The 21,566-nt window shown below is 40.6% G+C and overlaps 2 protein-coding genes across 3 annotated transcripts in view; one reads left to right on the plus strand and one right to left on the minus strand.

Moving 5' to 3' along the window:
• Positions 1-3,255: 3,255 nt before the first annotated feature.
• ClpP (Caseinolytic protease proteolytic subunit) lies at positions 3,256-7,336 on the plus strand. Its single transcript, XM_080270508.1, has 6 exons — positions 3,256-3,492; positions 3,949-4,125; positions 4,345-4,436; positions 4,752-4,944; positions 5,463-5,568; positions 6,300-7,336. The coding sequence occupies exons 1-6, from the start codon at positions 3,457-3,459 to the stop codon at positions 6,419-6,421; spliced, it is 726 nt and encodes a 241-aa protein (XP_080126634.1). The 5' UTR covers positions 3,256-3,456; the 3' UTR covers positions 6,422-7,336.
• Positions 7,337-9,596: 2,260 nt separating this feature from the next.
• RtGEF (Rho-type guanine nucleotide exchange factor) overlaps positions 9,597-21,566 on the minus strand; it is a 40,611-nt gene continuing 28,641 nt past the window's right edge. The window contains exons 13-14 of one of the 2 annotated variants that reach the window (XM_080270572.1): positions 10,654-10,744; positions 9,597-9,785 (exon numbers count right to left, since the gene is read on the minus strand). In XM_080270572.1, coding sequence (XP_080126698.1) covers positions 9,602-9,785; positions 10,654-10,744 — 275 coding nt within the window. In that variant the 3' untranslated portion in view covers positions 9,597-9,601. Of the gene's footprint in view, positions 9,786-10,653; positions 10,745-18,616; positions 18,887-21,566 lie in introns of those variants that run through there. The other variant, XM_080270571.1, reaches the window with a different exon arrangement.

The raw sequence follows: 21,566 nt of genomic DNA on the forward strand, positions 1-21,566 counted from the left end.
AACGGCAGGTCCGACACCACAACACAGTCAAAGTGGGTACAAGTCAAATGGGTTGAGCTTCCGCTTGACAGTTACTACAACCTGTAAACATAAAAGATTATCATTAGTCGTAATCATCACCAACCAGGTGAGGTGTGTTGGGGTATAGAAAATGAGAAAAGAGAACTATTAACTTTAAATATCATCATCATTCTGAACTTTATTTTTTCATGCCACACCAAACTCTCACACCCACTAATACTCCATAGATCCTAATTATCTATCTATCTCCAGACACCATATGCAAGTCACCTCCATGTCACTTTGTCCTCTGCTATGTGGCTGCCTTCTCTCCATCTCATACCCTCTCTCTCATATACCATACATATAGCCTATCTCCATCCCATCCCTCCATCTCACCCTTTGTCTCCCCCCTCCCCTTACTCTCCTCCACCTCACTCACATACACCCTCTTAGCCATCCACCCGATTCCTTCATCTCATCCTTCCTCCTCCTCACTCACATATACTCTCCTGGTCAGTCTCTCATTCTCTATCCCCACACATGGCCAAACCATCTCAGCTACAAGCACATCCTTCCTCATATGCCTCTCCACCCCATCCCTCCATCTTATCCTTGGTTTCCCCAGCTGCTCCCTCCGCTCCACCTCACTCAACTCTCGTAGTCAGTCTCTCATTCTCCCTTCTGCATGGTCAAACCTCTCTACAAACACAAAATACTGTTGTAGTACATTTTTTTACACAGTACATAGTGTTGACCCCATTCTTACCATTCAATGTTCCATCCTGAGCAGTCAGCATGGGTCCAGGGGTGACAAGATGATGGAGATGATTATTCATTATGGACTGCAACTATGTACCACCCACTCTCCTGTAATAAAAAATTAAAGAAATTAATAAAATAATGTTCACCATCATCATCGTTATTACCACAACCATCATCATCATCTTCATTACTACACCCATCATCAATATTACCACAAGTATCATCATCATTACCACAACCATCATCATTATTACTGCACCATTATCATTATCACAACCATCATCATCATCCTAACAACTTCCCACATACGCCATTAAAATGAAAGTCAGTTGTGAATGGCAAGACTGAAAATGACCTGGGACAAGGCCACAGAGTGTGACCTCTGGGATTAGGCACAGCATAGGCAGGCTGCCAGAGATCCAGCAGCATGGAAAGTTGCCATTAGGTGTCTAAGGCTGACACATGTAAATATGCTGAAGCCATTATAAACGACACAAAACGAACCTGCTTATTTTTTCGTTTATATCTACCCAACCTCCACCGATATTATCTGTGTGTGATTCGTTCAGTTTTTGTTATTCTTTTCTATCATAATCGACACCTAACTGGAAGGCATCAACTTCCGATACTCCCCAGGTTTATTAATAACCTCAGATCAATTTGCAAAGAAAATACCACTGAAGTCAATTATTTTTATGAATATTACTAACTGGAAGCAAAAATTTAATCACTAACTTCTAAGAGTTGGTATTAAAAAAAAAGAAAAAGAGAGAGAGAGAGAGAGAGAAAACTCAGTGCCATTGGTACCGATGAAGAAAACTGTATTATTATTTTTGTATGTGTCCAACTCCGGGCAAAGGCTTCAGGGCGTACCCCCAAGGCCCACTAGTCCTCCTACACCTCCACATGTCACCACACAGATATACACTATACAAGAAAACTTATTGTCATGCCTCATTAGGGTCTGAAAGTAAAAATTAACCACTACATTTACCTGCAATGCTTTACAGATGGATATTACCCAACCCAAACCTGCCAAGACCCAACCTAACCATGAAAGCCACATACTGTACTGTACACTGATCCTAACCTGGAATCCAATGGCTCTATGCTGAACACGACAAAGTACAAAATATATAATTAGTAAAAGATGGAGGGATGGGGTGGAGAGGTATATGAGAGAGGGGGGTGTGAGTTGGGAGCAGGGCAGTGAAATGGCAGGGGACAGGGCGACTTGGAGGCGATTTGTTTGTGGCCACCCCAAACGGGATTGAGGCGTCTGGCAATAGATAGATAGATAGATAGATAAAAAAAATAAATAAATAAATAAACAGTAAAATTAGTTTCGGCCCAAAACCAAATGACGAGATTCTGATCCACTTTTTCTGGCATTTTAAACTCTAAGACACTTTTCGTCTATTGCATTCTTGTCGCAATTACCGGTATCTTTATCTTACTCTTCAAAATATTTAACTGAACCTAACCATCGAGTAAAAAAGACATAATTTGCGACGGGGGAGAAAAAAAGGAGGAGGGGCGGCATTTTCCTGTTGATCTACCCGACTGCTGGATATCCCTATTACGGTACCAGTTAACATGGTGCCAAATATCTCCCCTTTTAACCATATATTCAATTGTTGTTTAGTATGGCTGTAAGGTGTAGAAGTGTAGAAAATGATAACGAGAATGTCCCTCAAAGTCACAGTACGTTTATAATTACAGTCCCTATATTTCATCCCGGCCGGAAGAAAATGGATTAACACAGGTAAAGCCTTCAACTCTCCTGGGCAGTTTGGAGGCACTTGGAGCCCTTAGACGACTAACTATGGCTCATTAGAGGCACGGTACCTTCTGCATTTAATAATATCCCTTAAAACATGGCTACTTCAAGCCAATATAGGATAAAAATGGAAAATATAAGGCAACCTCTCACCTGGAACCGAACGCCATTGTTGACACGCTCACCTTGTCACCTACGGATCTAAATCATATTCATGTTTTGCGAGTAATTTTCACTCCAGTATCTAAAATTGCCTTCACTTATTTGATATGAGACGGGATTCCAATAAAAAAATACAAAAAACACATGTAGCGGGTAAAGTGTAGGCAAATATGATGTCTCTGGGTGAGAAAAAGATGTATATATAAGTAAACAAATAGATACATGTGGTGAAAGATACCAATACCAAAGGAGGCTTAGCGATTTTAACAAATTTCAGACATTCACTGTTCAACAATATTTGGATTTGTACTGCTGGCTTTGGCTCAGTCATTGTTTGAATTCATTTCATGGCCTTGACTTGGACTTTCATATAATCCACTAACAATAAGCAGTTCAAATCAGTAATGAGATGCAAATGCGCAATGTAGATAGAACTAAGAGAAGTAATAAATGGCTAAATGTATTTTTATGTAAAATGCTTTCATCCAAAGAAATTTATGAACAGGAAGTCAATGCCGCGTCCGAACAAAATCAGCTGGCGACGACGACAACATGGACTGCTGAGCATTATATCACACACACAGCCAAGGTACATACATTGAGGCTCTTCTGAGGGTTGTACACAGACAGGGAAGAAGCTGCTGTGTAAACCCATCTTCCAGTTTATCCAGACATCTTCCTGGAGACAGTAAGACTTGTATATAAGGGCGAGGACATCATCTAGGAACTCCTAACAAGACAGAATCATCATGTCTCTTTTACGGCCACTGCAGCGTCTGGCACCGGTGAGATAATATTATTTACACGTAATTTACATGAATAATAACTTGTGAACTCTGAATCATGCTGTCCAATGGTGAATTCTTTAATGATATCCTAAACCCAGCATATTACATAACGCAGACAACATTTTATCGTTATACTTCTTTTGCCAAAGTAGATACCTTGGGCCATCCATTGCAAAGAACTATACTGGAGGATTTTGAGGTGTAATGTTGTTGTAGCCCCAGGTTCTGAATGGGAACCCAGTGGACTGCAGGCTGAAGCTGTCCCTCTCCTGCACTCCACCATCCTCCTCTTGGTGGATAGGGGAGTTAAGGGACAGTCGTGTAATGAGATACGCTTTTGCCACAGTCATACCAGTGCCATCACATGTAAGGTAGCCCTACTGCACTGTACCCAAGCCCTACTGCATTGTACCCAAGCGTGACTCGTAAATGTAGTGTCAAGTATTTCCACAGGTGGCGAGTGGTTTGTTACGCGCAAGAACGCAGCCAGTGATTGAGCCAAGTGGTGTGGTGGCCAAGAGGGCATTGGGGATGGTGCCGATTGTGGTGGAACAGACTGGACACGGTGAACGAGCATACGACATCTTCTCCAGACTGCTCAAGGAACGCATCATCTGTATTATGGGGCCTGTACGTGTCTGTCCTCTTACTTCTTGCTTTTGTCTCTTCATTCTGTTCACTTATATTTTGTTTTATTGAATATTCTTTCCAGTATAGTGACAGAAGAGCTGCAAATTTGTCCCTATTGAAGTTACACAGATTATGTAGATACAATATGATGAAAAATATTTGTGAATGGGTTAGACACACTGTATTTGCACAACTTGCTAATGTAGTATTGTATTACAGATTGACGATAACATAGCCAGCCTGGTGATTGCACAGCTGCTCTTTCTCCAGTCTGAAAACTCTCGGAAGCCCATACACATGTACATCAACAGGTGGGCTGTGAGGCACCTTAGTTGTGGATTAAGACTGGGTTTAGAGAGTATTTATGGATTTCAGTGGCACCAGAGTAAATCCTATTAATCCCATGAATTCAGTTGATGTAATTTATGGTTTATACTTGCTGCAAATTTTTCTCTTATCATAGGAGGGTTGTGAGTTTGTGAAAGATTAATCAGAGCTAAACATATCCTCTCTAGTTTGAAAAGTCTGTCCAGACCTAAATAATACTGGCAGGGGATGGAAGAATAATAAGAAAGATATCTTCTGAGTGAGTGGATTGGCAGAGAGCTGATGTGTGTGTGTTTCAGTCCTGGTGGTGTGGTGACGGCCGGGTTGGGCATCTACGACACAATGCAGTATGTGTTGCCGCCAGTTGCCACGTGGTGTGTGGGACAGGCGTGTTCCATGGCATCACTACTCCTGGCAGCTGGTTCACCCGGCATGAGACATTCGCTGCCACATGCACGTATCATGGTGCATCAGCCGCATGGAGGAGCACATGTAATGCCACTGTTAAGCACTGGTGTTGTTGCTACATTAATGTTTGACAACACTCCTTTCATTATTAGTCATCATCTTTGTCGTTATCATCAGCAGCATCATCATTATTGTCCAAGTCATGGAAGGAGGTCCTAAGAAGGCACTTTAGGGTTGAGGAGACATGAATATTACACTGCCAGAGACTGCAACGTCAACAACAACCACATCAACAAGGCTAATCCAAGCAAGCATGGTGTACTGCCGTAGAGACATTAGCTGTGTTTTACTGTATATTTATCATTGACTTAACCATTTTCTTCATAGCCATTGCCATTTTCTTCATTTTCATTATGTTAAAGGAAGGTGTTAGATCCAGAAATAAGAAAAAGAAACCACATTCGTATGAACACCTGTAGGGAAAATATGAAATTGGTAGAACTGTGAACTGCATGTCGAGGAAAATGGACCACACATTCATCCACACATCAATCAAGCCTATTGATTTTAAAAATTATTTTAATTTCTTTTTTCACTGTCAGGGTCAAGCCACAGACATCCAAATTCAGGCTGAAGAAATCATCCGCCTGAAGGGACGCCTGAACAACCTGTATGTCAAACACACGGGACTCGCACTGGAGAAAGTTGGTAAGGCACAGAAATACACTGAGGTGGTTTGGACATGTGGAGAGGATGGAGAATGAAAGACTGACTAAGAGGGTGTATGTAGGTGAGGTGGAGGGAAGGAGAGGGAGGGGTAGACCGAGGATGAGGTGGAGGGATGGAGTTGAGAGGTATATGAGGGAGGGGGGGGTGAGTTGGGGGGAGGGGAGTCAAATGGTGGGTGACAGAGTGACCTGGAGGCGTTTTGTCTGCGGCCACCCTTTGCGGGATTAGGGCGTCGGGCTATAGATAGATAGATAGATAATTCTTTCTGCCTTAACCCTCTGAATATGAAGATTTAATTTTATTCTGTTATCAGCTAATTTAATTTAGCGAATGTTACTGAATATGATGCTTAATATGATGATACATGATGGTGATGATAATAACAGTGATGCTTGATGATGATGATGATACATGGTGTTGATGATGTACATAACTGTATTGGTGATCCTGGCATACAGTATAAGGGTATTCAGTGGCTAATCAGTCTGGCACTGGAGAGGGGTGTCTGGAGGGAAATGTCTCAAATCTCTTCCTATCCCTCAAAATGATAATGAGCCTGGGGCCACTGAAATAATGCACACACCCATCTATCTGTTTATCTGTTTCTGAATGTTGTTGTAAATAATCATACTGAAGTTTATAAAAGAACATATTAGGTATACTATAACAAACCTACCAGCTAACAGCATACCACCATTTTCACCACACAGTACCCATGATGGAGAGAGATAAGTTCATGTCGGCGGAGGAAGCTAAGGAGATCGGACTCATTGATGAAGTGCTTACCAGTCCCCCTAAAGTTGGCAGCAGCGCACCCCAGACACCAGAATGAGTCCTGGGGTATTGCTAGCAGAGTGACGTGTGGCTGAAGACAGTTATGTGCAGGTTGCAGTGGAGAATTTGGTGTATTTACTGAATGGGCTAGCCAGTACAATTCAGTGACTCATTTTCTTGCAGCCTTCAGATAAATTTATTCACTTTATAAAGAAATGTGCTTTTATTCAATTCATTTTTGTCTCATGGAACTGGGCTACTCCAAGTCGGAATACAGAGCTGCCTAATGGTGGCTCTCCAAGTTGCTCAGTCTCTGGCAGTCCCCCTATTCAGTCCCATATCCCTGAGGTCACACTCCTGACATCACACCTTCATGATGCCTCCAACCTCTCCTTGTGGACAGCATTGTAAAGGTCACTGTTCTCAAATAAATATTTTTTACCAATTTTAAATCTAGTGACTCTTGTTTTAAGTGTTATGTGCTCAGAAGTGAAGGGAAAAAAAAAGTGCCAAGAAATTAAGTAGGACACTGAAGTGTTCCCATACATTAAATCCACATTATATGCATTTTTTTTTTTTCTATTCCGTACTGTACACAGTTAAATACAAAAAAACTGCCTGTTAGAGGTTCCATTCCTACTTCTAAAGATGGTTTGCCAGTTACCTAAATTTACAGTACCACTGTTGGAGAAAGTGTGACAGGTAGGAACACAGCTTAAAACTAGGAGTGACAGCTATAATCTATTAAAATATCTTGGCACATGTATATTTTGACTTCTGAGTGCCTGTTACCGGTGTTGTTAAGGTTAATAGATGTGGTTGGTGTATTAAATAATAGGCTTGAGACATGGATTGTTTGATTTCTTCCTGGTTTATGCAGAGCGGATGATGACAATTGTGTAGGCAGACTGAAAAGGACCTGGGACAGGTCATAAGTGTGTGACCCCAAGGACAAGGGATTGAATATAATGGATGCTAGAGATCAAGCAAAATGCACAGCTGCCACTGGATGACCAAGGCCAACTCATGCATGTTGAAGCCTTTGAACAAACGTACTAAGTCACCTGGGAATGGAGAGGGTACTAACATCTATCAACTCCCTTTCTAGTTCCTGAGAGAAGGATGGTGGATTGCAGGAGAAAGGCAGCTTCAGCCTGCAGCACATCAGGTCAATGTTCAGAGTCCGAGGTCACAAAAACAGAACTCATGTCACAGCAGTGCCTCACCTCGATATGTTAACTCTCTTGTTGTCATGTCTTCTCTCTCACTTCATTTCAGTCAACACCAGGCAGTTTTTATTCAGCTGGGTGAGTCATAGGAGCCTAAGTGTTCATCTGGATACTAACACATCTTCACTCAGTCCTCTTGCAGCCTCCATACTCAGTTGTCTGTCCCATATCAAGGCCTTTCTTGTCACTCTGCTTTCCACTTCCTTGTCACATTTTCTTCACTTTTCTATCCACCTATAATTAAGTTGGTAAATAAACAGCAAAGTATATCACAGTTTTATTTTTTTTTAATGGCAGAAAATTAACTGTAAATCACTTGAGAATTGCATCTTTCAGCACAACATAGTGTAAGATGTTTGGAAAATGACCTAGATTACCTGACATCAAGTAATTCAAATTCTTATTATCCTTCACCCAACCCAAAATCCCCCTTTAATTTCTACTTCTCTTCTGCCGTGTCTTTCCCACTCCTTACTATAAACTCAAATAACACAATGCCATCTGATCTTTGCTACCTGGCACTTGGATCTCACTCACTCACTCCCATGATGTCATTCATGGACTTGTATTCTAGTTGGTGGAGACTCCCTAGCACTCTTCCCTAGTAATTTATTTTTGGATATGCTTGGTGAATATCCTTTTGTACCTTATTTATGTAGTCTGGTGATACTGGATTATGTAACACAGGAAGACAGTAGGTGTAACAAGCAAAATAGATCACTTAAGAAAAGGTGTTTAGGGAGCTTCGTTACATGACAAGAATACACGTCTAAGAAATTCAGTCACTATACTACAAATGCATCTGTTTTTGTGGGAATACTACAGTGAAAGTGGTCAAATTACAGTCAATACAAATCTATCTATGTACAGCTAGATGCCTTAATCCTATATGGGGTGGCTACAAACAAATCACTTCCATGTTGCCCTGTCATTTTGCTCCCCTCCCCCCAAATGTACACCTTCTCTCATACACCTCTCTACTCCATCCTTGTCTCACTCTCAGTCTCCCCCTCCCTCTTCCCCACTCCACCTCACTCACATACACTCTCTCTCACTCACACAGTCACACATCAATACAAATGCCATGTAATCGGAATGTGTTACCTGAATATCATCACAGGCTGCTTTATCACTAACACTGTCCAATCTAACTTGGCCTAAAGCTGCCATCTCTCCATCTTGAATGCTGAGCTGTAACAAGAGAGTAACACTAGACTATAATGCTAATCACAAGGAAGTGCTAAGGAAAGGATGCCTGGCCACTGTAGTCATATTCTGCCACTAGGTTATGGAGAATAAGCTGGAAATGGATGAAGAGAAACTAACATGAATGACCGAGTTTTAGCAAGTTATTGTTCTTGCACCTTCCTGCTGGGTGTGGCAGTGATAGAGGTTTCTACTATATGTGTACAAGTGTCTATTTACCCTAACAAAATATATACACCAGTCCTATCCTACCTTATAACAAAACAGCCTCTTATATGATCTCAAATGACTGCGGTGTTTTGTATCCATTTCAAATTACCTCTACAGCATCAACTTAGCCTCACATCCCCTTTAACAGAGCGACGCCCACCACTCATGAAGTATTCTATGTCTCACTCAGGTTACTACAAAGTGTCATATATCTAATCTGAAGATGCAACACATCTCTAAAAAAAAAATGCAATCTCTCCCCTATCAATCAACAGAAATGTACCATGTCCCCTTTTCCCCATCTCAGCAGCGACACAGGCCTCCCAAGAAATAATATCGATGTATGGCAGTCTGTGTGTTCTCAAAAGCCATTGTTAACACCAGGAAATCCTGTATCAAGCTGCCATGTCAACTCCCACAAAAACATCTGTTTCCTACCCTGCTATGATCCCTACCCACCAGAAATTGTCAAGTCCTTTTTCATGCTACAATAACTACCTCTCCTAAAAAATCCAGCTGTATCTAGCTTCAATCTACAGTGTCAGCCTACGAGTGTCACAGTATCAACCTACATAAACGCTTCACGTCTCCTTTTAAGCAGTGACATCAGCCTCCCAGGAAATGTCATCGAGGTGAGTGAGTCCATGTTGCTTCAGGGCCGAGCGCAGTGCCCTTGTGGCCTTCTGCTCGCTCTCGAATGCCATTTTTAATGCCTGGTAGTCCCGAGCCAGGGCCGTTACTTGGTCCTTTAGGGCGTACACGGTGTCCACTAGGCTCCTGTTTGGGAAGTGACAGGACACATTAATAGTCAGTCATTACTGTCATCATCATTGTCATCATCACCATCATCTGCATCATCATCATTTTTTCACTATCATCATCAACATTCAGGCCTCTCTTCCCACCTAAAGATGGGATAAGGCAGAGTTTAGAAAGGAAGAAGAAAAAATGATAATGGGAGCTAACCATCTGCATAGTCATTTAAAACTCATTCTTGAGGTTGGTGATCATCTTAGAAGGTGCTTCAGTGTGCTTAACCTAACACATACTATGAATGCCTTTTAGCTCAGTTGATGGCCAAGTGTGTCATACTGGAAGGCTGATTTGACTAATTACCATGGATTCATTCTGAACTCATAATTAAGACTTACTGAATTTCATGTACCAAGATTTAGTAGGTAAGTTGTGGGAATGGCCTGGATCTGTTGAGTGAAAATCTCTCTCTGTCCACTTATATCCGGATGCCTTAATCCCAGAAAGGGTGGTCATGAACAAAATCTCTTCCATGCCACCCTGTCTTTTGCCATTGGGCTGCCCTTCCTCCAACTCAAACACTCTCAGGCAGGGAACTCGAGCACATTTACACAAAGTTCTTGCTGCTACTACACAAACATAACTCTTCTACACAATTACAATTTATTAGCTGCGGTAGGCCAGACCTGTTAACCTTGGATGACAGTTTGCCATGGTAAGGGAAAACTCCTAATTCAAACCCAAGGCCCAGGTAAAGGGATGATGCATCTAATAAGAATTCTAAAATAGGGTGTCTAAGCATACTTCAGCCACCCCTCTGGTTTTGACACTAAACTGGAGAGAGATGGAGGGAATACATTAAAAAAAAAAAAAAAAAAGATGCCTAACTTACTTTTCCTGCATAATGACTTGCGTTCCACTGGTCTCCTCTACAATGATCTTCTCCTCCTCTGGGACCAACACCTGAGGACTGTCCAGGAGCGCTGCAACACAACACAACACACCTGTTACTAAGCAACACAACACATCCATCACACTGCCCGAGAAATAGGGCAAGTTGCCCACTTTTGGTGCGTTTCTGTCACTCACCAAGTACAGTAAATCTTTGCTAAGTACAAACTGTTGGTGTTGTTGTGGTCCCAGGCTCATATGACCGTGAACTTAGTGGACTGCTGGCTAAAACTGCTAGTCTCCTGTTGTCCACCATCCTTCTTTTAGGGGAGAGGGAGGGATCTGAGAAGTGTGAACATCAGGGGTAGGGTTGTGAAGGGCTGACTGAAAAAGATGTGGGACAAGGTCATAGAGTGTAACCTCAGGGACAAGGGACTCAGTAGGGAGGCTGCCAGAGATCGAGCAGCGAGGAGAGTGGCCATTTGGTGACCAAGGCTGATGCATGTAAGCACGCTGGAGCCTTTATAAACAATACAACAATTATAAGATGAGGCAGGGCAGCTTTCTGGTTCTATCAGTGACACCAGAGGAAGAAGTCCCTCTCTAGTACCAAAAACTATGATATGTTAGGAATTACTGCACTCTTCATCCTTGTGATTTGTATGCCTGGTCTAAAACAATGTCATAATAATTCTTGTAATCAATCAGAAACAAACCACATGACTCGGTGAGTAATATACGCAAAACAATGACACAGAGACTGTAATATGACTTCGTGTGTGTTCTTGGCCAGTTGTTAAAAAAATGGGCTGCATGTGAGTGGCTCAACCCCTTATACACTGACATACATGGGCCTAATATTTAATCAACACAGAGCCAGAATTACTGAAGACCTAATGGGTAAAAATGGAGTCTCTTAATTCACCCATAAGGCCCTAAATAACTGTAGCTCTGTAATGGTCATGGCCTTTGAAGATATGGTACTTATTATTCAAAATTAACCCAAAAATCATCTCCTGAAGTATTCTATATATTTCAGGGGACACTTTGTATATAACGGTATATTTTTACACATTATGTTATTTATTATTTAACTTATTATTGACTATTCTACCTAGTGTCAGGCAACCAAATGCATAGTTAATTTAATAATGGCAGAGACACAAGAACTGGATGTGTTATACTTGCTACAGCATAATAAAAACAGATTTAGATTGAAATACTGGTTGAGAGAGAGAACAAAGAAAAAGGAAAACAGCAGCTGAAAAAAAAAAAGAAAACTATTAACAGCATAACAGGAAACAAATAAATAAAGATATGATACAAAAATTAACAGCCAAGTCTCACACCAGCATAACACTTAATCTACAACTATTCCTCTCAATTGACCCTTGCATGAGAGGACAACTAAATCTAAGAACCTGTACTAATATATTCACAGATGGCATTTAAATTTCTAAAAAAGTCACTGGCTACACAGGCTTCTAAAATACATAACCAACAAGCAATGGAAAATACAAAGGTCATGCAGAAATAAAAAAGAAAAACGAAATTTAAAACAACATATGTACACTGGTAATGACATAAAATACACACTCAAGCTCTGCATCAAAATGCTTCAGTCATCACACTTCTTGTTATTTTGGCTACAGGACCATCTGAATGTAAACCCAGTGGACTGCAGGCTGAATCTGCCCTTCTCCAGTCCACCATGCTCCTTTTGGGGGATAGGGAGAGAGATGAAGGACATTTGTATAAGAGAGAGGCAGAGGTGATGCTATATTGGTGTCACCACATGAAGGCCTCTCTCCAGCATTACTACTTTCAATACAATGTTGTGATAATTTATTTTTTTTTATACAAGGAAGAAGCCAATGGCCAGAAGCTTGCAAGATTATTCCTTCCAAGAAAAATTAAAAACAAAATACAGTAACACAGACCCAAACTCAAAATCCGTTCATTTCCAGATGCCTTCAAAAAAAATTAAAAAAATAATAATAAAAAAAATAACAGGTAGCCAAATTCAAAATCTATTCATTTTGAGGTGCTTGCGTGCCACTTACAAGAAAAAACAAGTCCTGTTGTAATTCTGAATTGTAAAACTAACATACAAACACATTATTTAAAAAAAAAAAAAACAATGGTGTAAGATGCATCAGCCAAGAATACCAAGGGTGTTATTCTACTGTACTTTCAAACACAGCACAACGGCAAACGTCAAAGCTCACATGATATCACCCCTTCAGTACGTGGCCACAATTTTTAATCTTCCGACACCAGACAACTTTATTCTTGCCTGGGACCTCTCGTAATCCATCATTACGAGAGGAGGCGATTTGTTTGTGGCCACCCCAAACGGGATTGAGGCGTCTGGCAATAGATAGATAGATAGATAGACCTCTCGTAATGAGAGGGTTATGCCTGGTCAACTACATAATGGTGGAATTTAGATTATACAGTACTCTCTTTAACCTGGCCTATTAATATTTCTCCATCTTGAATAATGAGTTGCAATAAGATTAATACAATAACATAGCATTAGTCATGTAGATGTGCTATGGAAAGGGTGTAGTGCCATAGTACTTTTTTGCCACAGAGCTATTTTATAATAAGCTACAAAAAGATGAAAATCTGGGCCAAGTTAAGGCAAAAGGACTATATAATCCCCCAACTGGCTGGCTTGTATGTTAGAAAGCCAAACACATTAAATGCTAGTCACCAAAGTATGAAAAATCGGTCTTTACGAGAATGAGGCTGACTTGAGTATGTCTTTGCTACAATGGAACTCTGGCAATGGCGAGGGACACCTTTATGTGGTGGCACTGATTTGACTAGAGGGTGATGCTGCCTGATACAAAAGTCCCTCAATCCCCTCCCTATCCCCCAAATGGAGAATGGTGGATTGTGGAATTATTGAAACTTTGGCATGTAGTTCACATTCAGATTAGCCTGCACCTGCAACTACTACTCCTCCTCCTACTACCACTACTACAGGCATACCCCAGTTTAACGATGCAACTGGTCAAGTGAAAACCCATCATTAGGCAGGTCATCGTATCTCGGGGTAGATTTAACATGTAAAGTATAGGGAAGCATTTTTGAGCCTTGGGCTTCCCTCAACCAAGTCCTAATCCCACCCAAATGAGTCCAAAAACAAGTTTCTAACTAACCTAAACCCCAAAATAGTTTTAAAACAAGATAAACCAGGCCTAAAAGCAGTTTATAAGTCAACTGAACCCAAAAATAAAATTTGCAAATCATAAAAAATGTCTGGAAAAAATCAAACTTCATATCCTGTAATCCCAAAATGACACTGTTCACCCCACCTATGAACAAAACGCATAAATCTACGCCTAAAAAGTTTATAAATCAACCTAAACACAAAATTTAAGTCTAAAATATCAGCAAAATCAGTTTTAAAAAAACAAAACCCATTGTTACACCGGGGTCTGGCCATCGTTCAGCGGGGTAGGGTGGTATTTCTACTCCCACCGCCATGTTGGGGTATCGTATCTCGGGGTCTGCCTGTACTACTACTACTGCTACTACTAATACTACTACTGCTACTACAATACTACTACTACTACTACTAATACTACAATAAAACTCAAAGGTAGCTCTGACAGTTGGCATCTTGACCTTCTGTACTCAAGCCAGCCTCTCATATATTGGTGAACATGGTTATTGCATTAAAGCACATAAACACTCACACACACACACACACACATACATCAAAATCCTCACCTCTTCATCCATCGGCTGACTGTAAGAGAGACCCAGCACCTCCCCATACCTCATTCTTATATATAAACCAATAAAGAGACACCAGGAATAAAAGCCTTAAAAAACACAGCACCCGGAATGTGAAGTTTTGTGCAATTTTGAGTCCTAATAATTAACAGGGATGATATTTGCACTTAGAATCAGGGTGCTCCGTATATCAAAAAGATTCGTCCACGTTTCAGGATATGTGTGGTAAGGTGTGCCATATTTTTTTGGGGAGGGTTGACTGTGCATTTAGGGTAGATGACTTGCCCTATCCCCTTCATGGCATTATATAATTGATAAACCTCCTACACTAACCATCATTCCAAGTGGGAAACCTAACCAATCGAAGGATACACTTAAGCTGCATATGAACTTTACTTAAAATATAAATCAGTGTCATAAAAACAATACGATAATACACTAATATTTAAGTATGCAGTACCCTAATACGTACAAAAATTACATAATACAATTTTCTGCTGAGAGAAATACACTCAATTTTATGTAACTGTAACCTTACTTAGGAAAATAAATACAATAGGTAGTTCTTGCTTTATGTACTTCTGGCACAAAAAATTAATATAATGTCACCCCCTCAGGAGTGAAGAAGTCCGAGGTTAGGCTACGGTGGTTTAATACATTCAGGGATAGATAACCAGGCTACTTCCCCTGGCGGCACTGCAATAAATCCTCCCATCACCTCTTTAGAATTAAATACAGTAAAACCTCAATTTAATGTACCTCGACAGACCAGATATCAAATTTAATAGACACTCCGAAGCAACCAGACTTCCTTCCGCTATAACAAACAATGTCTGTTAAACGTGGTGCAATGAGTGGCAATACATGTGTTTCGTGAAGAAGTGCAAGGACAAGGATGTGAAATAAACTGCAAATGGGAAAATTATTAGACAAGTTAGTGTAAAATGGTATAGTTTTCATTTTTATTACTGGAATACGTTATTGTATTTTCAAATGTGCTTGAAATCCCACCTCAGATGGTGACCATTGGATATAACAGATTTTCAGCTTTATCAGATCAGGCTTTCCTCCAAGTTGGTTCACTATGCAGAGGTTTTACTGTATATGCATAGCTGTCACTCCAATTGGCATGTTCTAACCACTAGACCACCAGGTGGTAATTAGTACATTAATAATGCTGGAAGAAGCGGAAAATATGAAGTAACTGTCACTTATGAAGACAAGTAACAGTATAGGTAGTCCTTCAATTATATCTATATATGTCTTTGGCCTGTATTCTCGTCCGTTGAGGAAGCTCCCTAACACCTTTTTCTAAGTGATTTATTAGGGTGAAGCAAGAGACTGAGGTAAGTAAGAAGTAGGAGAGGGAGAGGGTAGGAAAGTAGAGGTGGATGGAACAGGAAAGGAGAGGAGAGGGAGAAGGGAGGAAGGTGGAGGTGGATGGAACAGGACAGGAGAGGAGAGGGAGAAGGGAGGAAGGTGGAGGTGGATGGAACAGGAAAGGAGAGGAGAGGGAGAAGGGAGGAAGGTGGAGGTGGATGGAACAGGAAAGGAGAAGAGAGGGAGAAGGGAGGAAGGTGGAGGTGGATGGAACAGGAATAGTGGAAGGGGAGGAGAGGAATGGAAAGGAGGGGTAAGGTGAATACTAACCATTTTCATATTATGTCCTATGATTTCAAATTTATGGGGCACCCTGTAGATCCAGCTGTGTCGTGGGAAATTTATTCATTTCCCGAACCCCAATGATTTTTTTTGGGGGGAGGAGGGGTTAGAAGGAAATAATGTGTAGTGTGAGAAATAAGTTGCTGTGAAAAAGATGCCAGCAAGCCTCACAAGACATCTAGAATTTAATCCTCTGACTCATAACAATTTCTCATTTAGAAGCCTACACTACATATCTATAAAAGTTAGACTATTAAAATATTTGTCTTAATCAAACATGTCATAAAAAATAATACTTTAAGTACAACAGAGTACAGGCGGGTGCTGGTATACGAGCATCTGCTTGAGAAACCAATGACATGAGAATGGGCAATTTAAACCCTAATTTGGTGATGCCAACAGGGTCAGTTAACCTAACCCTATTTTTCCATTAAGTGACGTGCTCCATCGTTCAAATTTTTGTTATCCTATTTTTCACTCCGTTAAACAAATTTTCACTATCCGAGCAGTTCTTCATTACCTTACCTCACTTGTATAACAGAACCCGCCTGTACTTGTAACAGTTAAATATTGAGTTACAGTAAAGTACAGTACATATTATGCAACTACTGTACATGTACTTCATATTCATTACTCTACTGATTACTGAGTATTAAATGTAATATTGCCTCTTCCCACATCTGTATACTATACTGTATATCATACATATGTAGGTATTTATTCCCTACGTCTGTACAAAGGCCAGCCCATATACAGCGCTCCTCTTCTAGTCTGCCGGGTGATTTCTTGTGTGTCGTGGGAATGGCTCTGTCAGCGTCATCAGTGTCTACCCTGTATCATTTATTATTTCCTACTCCCACTGACACAACCACACCCACACCTGCAGACTGAGCTACCAATGTCTACCCTGCATTGTTTATCCATTTCCTACTCCTACTGCCACAACCACACCCACATCAGCAGACTGAGCATGGAAGATACCACCAGGGGAGTTTTTAGTGGATCATTATTTACTGGCGTCTGTATTCCAGGTAGTACAGAAAGCTTCCTAACATCTCTTCTTTAGTGATTTATTTTGCTTTTTATATATCATTCTTAGCCTTATTATAGCATTTACTAGGAAATATAACTAGGAAAATTGCTCATTTAGTCTACATTCTAGGCCGTACAGAAAGCTTCCTAACACCTCTCCTTTAGTGATTTATTTCACATATTACACTTTATCATTTTCTTGTACACTGTTTATATAATTTTAACATTAATTCTTTTTATTCCAGGATGCTCAAAAAATTAACAGTTAAGGTATAAATAGGAAGAAACAAATAGCAAAATATATAGCTAAGGAAGAGGTGTTAAGAATTCTCCTGTGCTACCTAGACAGCTTACTTCCTTCTCCACTTCAATTCTTTTTATTCCAGGATGCTCAGAGCTATAATGAGCAGAACAAATGGCTAAGGAAGAGGTGTTAAGAATCTTCCTATGCTAACTATGTCTGGAAATGAGACATCCAAAAATCAAAGAATGTCTTGGAAAACAAATATGAGCACCAATTCTCACAGCTTCATAAATCTGTTAGACTTTCTGTGAATATGTGTCTCTTGGAAATCCACGAGAGACTCTTTGTAAATATGTGAGGCCAGATATGTGAGCCTTTGTAAATATAAGATTCTGCAAAGCTGTGAGTGTAAATATGTGATAGACTCTTTGTAAATACAGCTCTCTGTACATGTATGACAGACTCTTTGTAAATATTAGACTGTCTGTAAATATAAGATTCTTTGTAAATTAAAGACTCTGTAAATATGCAACAGACTCTTTGTAAATATTTGACTGATAAATACGTGAGGGAAACTGTAAATATATAACTCCGTAAATATGGGAGAGACTTGGAAATTCACAGCAGAGACTTTGCAAATCCAGCAGACATGGCAAATTTGTGACTATCAATACTTGTGAGGCTATGTATATCTGCAGACTCTTCCAAATTCAGGAAACTCTATGAATCCAACAGGGAGCCATTGTAAATCAGTGAGCCTCTCTGCATACTGGTGACTGGAGATTTAAGAAACAGATTTGTGAGTAACTCTTATCTGTGAGAGTCTGTAACTTGAGGCTCTTAATCTGTGAGACTTCTGACCTCCAAGACCCCTTACAAATACATAAGAAACTCTACTAATCATGAACAAGGCTCTTTTCAAATTTACACACCTTACGCAAAGTGACTCCATTTTTAGGCAACTGAAATTTCCGAGACTAAATTTGAGGCATCGGAAATTTTCAAGACACCAGATTTCAAATTACTGAAACTTTGGAGACTATAAATTTATGACAACTGAAAAAATAAGGCTCCAAATTTCAGAATGTTGATATTTCCGAGACTGTAAATTTGAGACTATTGGAATTTTGGAGACTGCAAATTTGTGAGACTACAAATTTGTGACCTTGTGTAAAATTTTAGTCTACGGAAATCCATGGAACTGGACATCTGTGAGACTCTTTACATAATTAATTTCTAGCTTTCTGGGAGTCTCGGCGTCACACTCCAGTCTCAAACATGTCCTTATCTCGCACTCAGCAGTCCAGGTCGATGTTTTTCTTGATGGCCTTGATAGCGAGCCCGCAGCACCAGTTCGAGCGCTGTCCCTTGTTCATACGGAGCTCGCCAAAGGGGGAGAGAGCGGGGTGCGGTGGAGGGGAGCTCGGTGGTAGTGGTGGAGCGTGGTGGTGGTGGTGGTGATGGTGAGGATGTGTGGAGCTTCCTCTGCAGTCCACACAACCAGCGTTCCCTCCACCACAAGATCGACCTACCTGACCCAAGTCGACTGTTGTGTTTTATGGTGTAGTGTGGTGTGATGTGTGGTGCAGTGGTGTGGTGATGTGTGATGTGAAGTAGTGTGGTGTGATGTGGCATGGTAGTGTAGTATTGTGTGGAGTGGTGTGGTGTGGAGATAGGAAGTGGGTGGGTGGGGGGGAAGAAAGAGAGAGAAGATGTACGAGGAGACCAATCACCATTAAGACAGACAGACAGACACACAGAAGAAGCCAAACCCACCCAAACTACCCATGACTGTGATTCACTAATTCTAAATGACACAGGAGGCTTGTAACATCTCATCCTTAGTGGTTTAGTTTGCATATTACACCCTGACATTCCCTTGTGTGGTATTTATATTGCTTTAGTACTGAGGTGTAATGGGCAAAATAATTCACTTACGAGGAGGTGTTAGGAAATCTTCAACGCCAGGTAGAATACGAGCTTGACCACACTCCCTTTTAATCCCCGATCATTTTACAGTACAGAAAAACCTTGATATTAACTGCATTTATTTTCAAGTTTTATTTAATCCTAAGTTTATCATTTTACTATGATGACTGGTAAAACTCTGTTGTGTACAATTATTACAGTGTTAACATTTCCTTCCTTCATTATGATGGTAGATTATGTGGACACTTATTCTGCAATATTAGTAACGTGATCATTAAGTAACAGGTCAAATTGCTTTCCTAAGATTACCTCTGTAGAACTTTACAAGACACTCGTATAGAAGTTTAATATTCTCAGCAGGAGTTGTAAGGTTTAAATTAAAGTGCAGTAAGAACTTGGACATCTCCACCATCTTGGCTCCAAATTTTCATACATACCATGATTCTACTGTACTGAAAAAAAAAAAAATACTGCCCCACTGTCATCCAAAATCAGAGTTCAGACTTTAAATACATGTCCCATACTTTATAAAGCATTAGTATAGACAATTTACTACAGACAAAGCTCAGAACCCACATTAAGTTTATTTGAATTGAGCATGAGTATTGGGAAGCATTTTACATGTGCAAGAAATGCGCAGTCAGAGATATAAGTCTGCCTAATATTTTGCCTCATCTACTTCTAATTTTTCTCTGCTGGCCAATATTCAAATGATCTGCCTGCTTTGTTTCTCTGGCCATGGATTGTTCTCTTTGATGTGAATGCTTCAAGGCGGAAAGTTATGGATACGCTCTAATTGTGAATGACTCAACCCTCATCTGAATGTGAACCCAGTGGACTGCAGGTTGATGGTGCCACACTCCTGCAGTCCACCATGCTGCTTCTGGGGGATGAGGAGGGAGTTGCAGGGCATCTGTATAAACTGGCAGCAAACAGAAACACATAGTTATACCAGTACCACCTTGTGAAGGCACCCCTCTCCAGTAGAAGAGTACACCAACTTTTCTCCCTGACCGTACATAAGTGAAGCTATCATGATCCAAAGCAAGACTCATATACCGTATATGATGCTGTATCATACCAGGCCAGCACAAAGCCTTCAAATGAAACCCATAATGTACTCCCATAACCCATTATTCTCGGTCACCTTGCAACAATACCTGCAGCTAAAAAGAAAGAACTTGCAGCTCAGGTTTCACACCCAACAAAGCACTGTTGCTGGTAGTTGGAGTTGTTACTGAATGCATGAGCAACAATGCCATTGTGAACTGTTTATCATGTGGTCTGGCAAAGCTTTGATCAACTACCTTAAAAGGACAGTGACCATTATTTTATATTTTTAAGCTTTACTGGACTACACAAGTAACAATGCCTTAGGGAACTGTTCCTCATGCAGTGCGGCTAAGCTATCATCTACCACCCTTTTTTTGTCGCTGTTGTGGTTCCCCAGCTGAATGTGAACTCAATGGACTGCACCCTAAAGCTGTCATTCTCCTGCCATCCACCATCTTCTTTTCAGGGAAGCCATCCAACTATGTCAGTGGCACCATGGGGCATCCCTCACCAGCACAAGAGTACCACATTTACTCTTCAATCTGGTGGTGTATTCTTTATTTCATTCTTGTTACCCCCAGGCAACAGTATTCATCTTAACAACGACTTTATGAAATCAAGATGTCAGATATTGCCTTCAATAACCCCTTCGGTATTTGGGGGCCCTTCTAGGCAGATTAAATATTTCTTTTGGTAAAAGAAAAAAATTGCAGTGGAGGGGTTAACACAGAACAGGCAGTCTTCATTGGGTGCAAAATCTTACCTACAACATCCCTCCAGCTGGGGTAAGGGCAAAGAGTAAGCAAAAATTATGGCACAGGAATATACCGTACACAAGAGAGAACTTCATCACATATAACACTCATCCCCAACTCAAACCCATCTACACCTACTCACACTCCCTCACGCAAACTCCTGTAACTATAGGTCATTCCTGAGTAGAATTATAGTTACAAGTTAGAGCGAGGGAATATGGGCATGTGTGGAAGGGTGTGAGTCATGGCCAAGTGTAATTCTAACTTGGAATAGAGATGCACTGTTTCTAGTTTTCTATGTGCAAGTAAAAGTGTAGGTTAGACAGTCCATTCCCTTAATAACCAGTAATATTGACAGCATTAAGCAGCAAGGAAAGAAAATGCATTAACAAAACTGGCACAAAAAAAATAAAAAAGCCAGAGAGAAGGATAAGGAAGACCAGAAAAACAGACACCAGTATGAAAAGTACACAGGGGTCACTGAACTAA

This window comes from Coenobita brevimanus, chromosome 41, assembly GCF_032717465.1.
Source record: "Coenobita brevimanus isolate Jiangsu-jjx chromosome 41, ASM3271746v2, whole genome shotgun sequence".
NCBI lineage: Eukaryota > Metazoa > Arthropoda > Malacostraca > Decapoda > Coenobitidae > Coenobita > Coenobita brevimanus.

Excerpts from the sequence above, each read along its gene's own strand:
- ClpP (XM_080270508.1), top strand. The coding sequence starts at position 3,457 with ATGTCTCTTTTACGGCCACTGCAGCGTCTGGCACCG. Across the intron at positions 3,493-3,948 it reads CACTGCAGCGTCTGGCACCG|GTGGCGAGTGGTTTGTTACG; the intron begins GTGAGATAATAT and ends GTATTTCCACAG. Across the intron at positions 4,437-4,751 it reads ATACACATGTACATCAACAG|TCCTGGTGGTGTGGTGACGG; the intron begins GTGGGCTGTGAG and ends TGTGTGTTTCAG.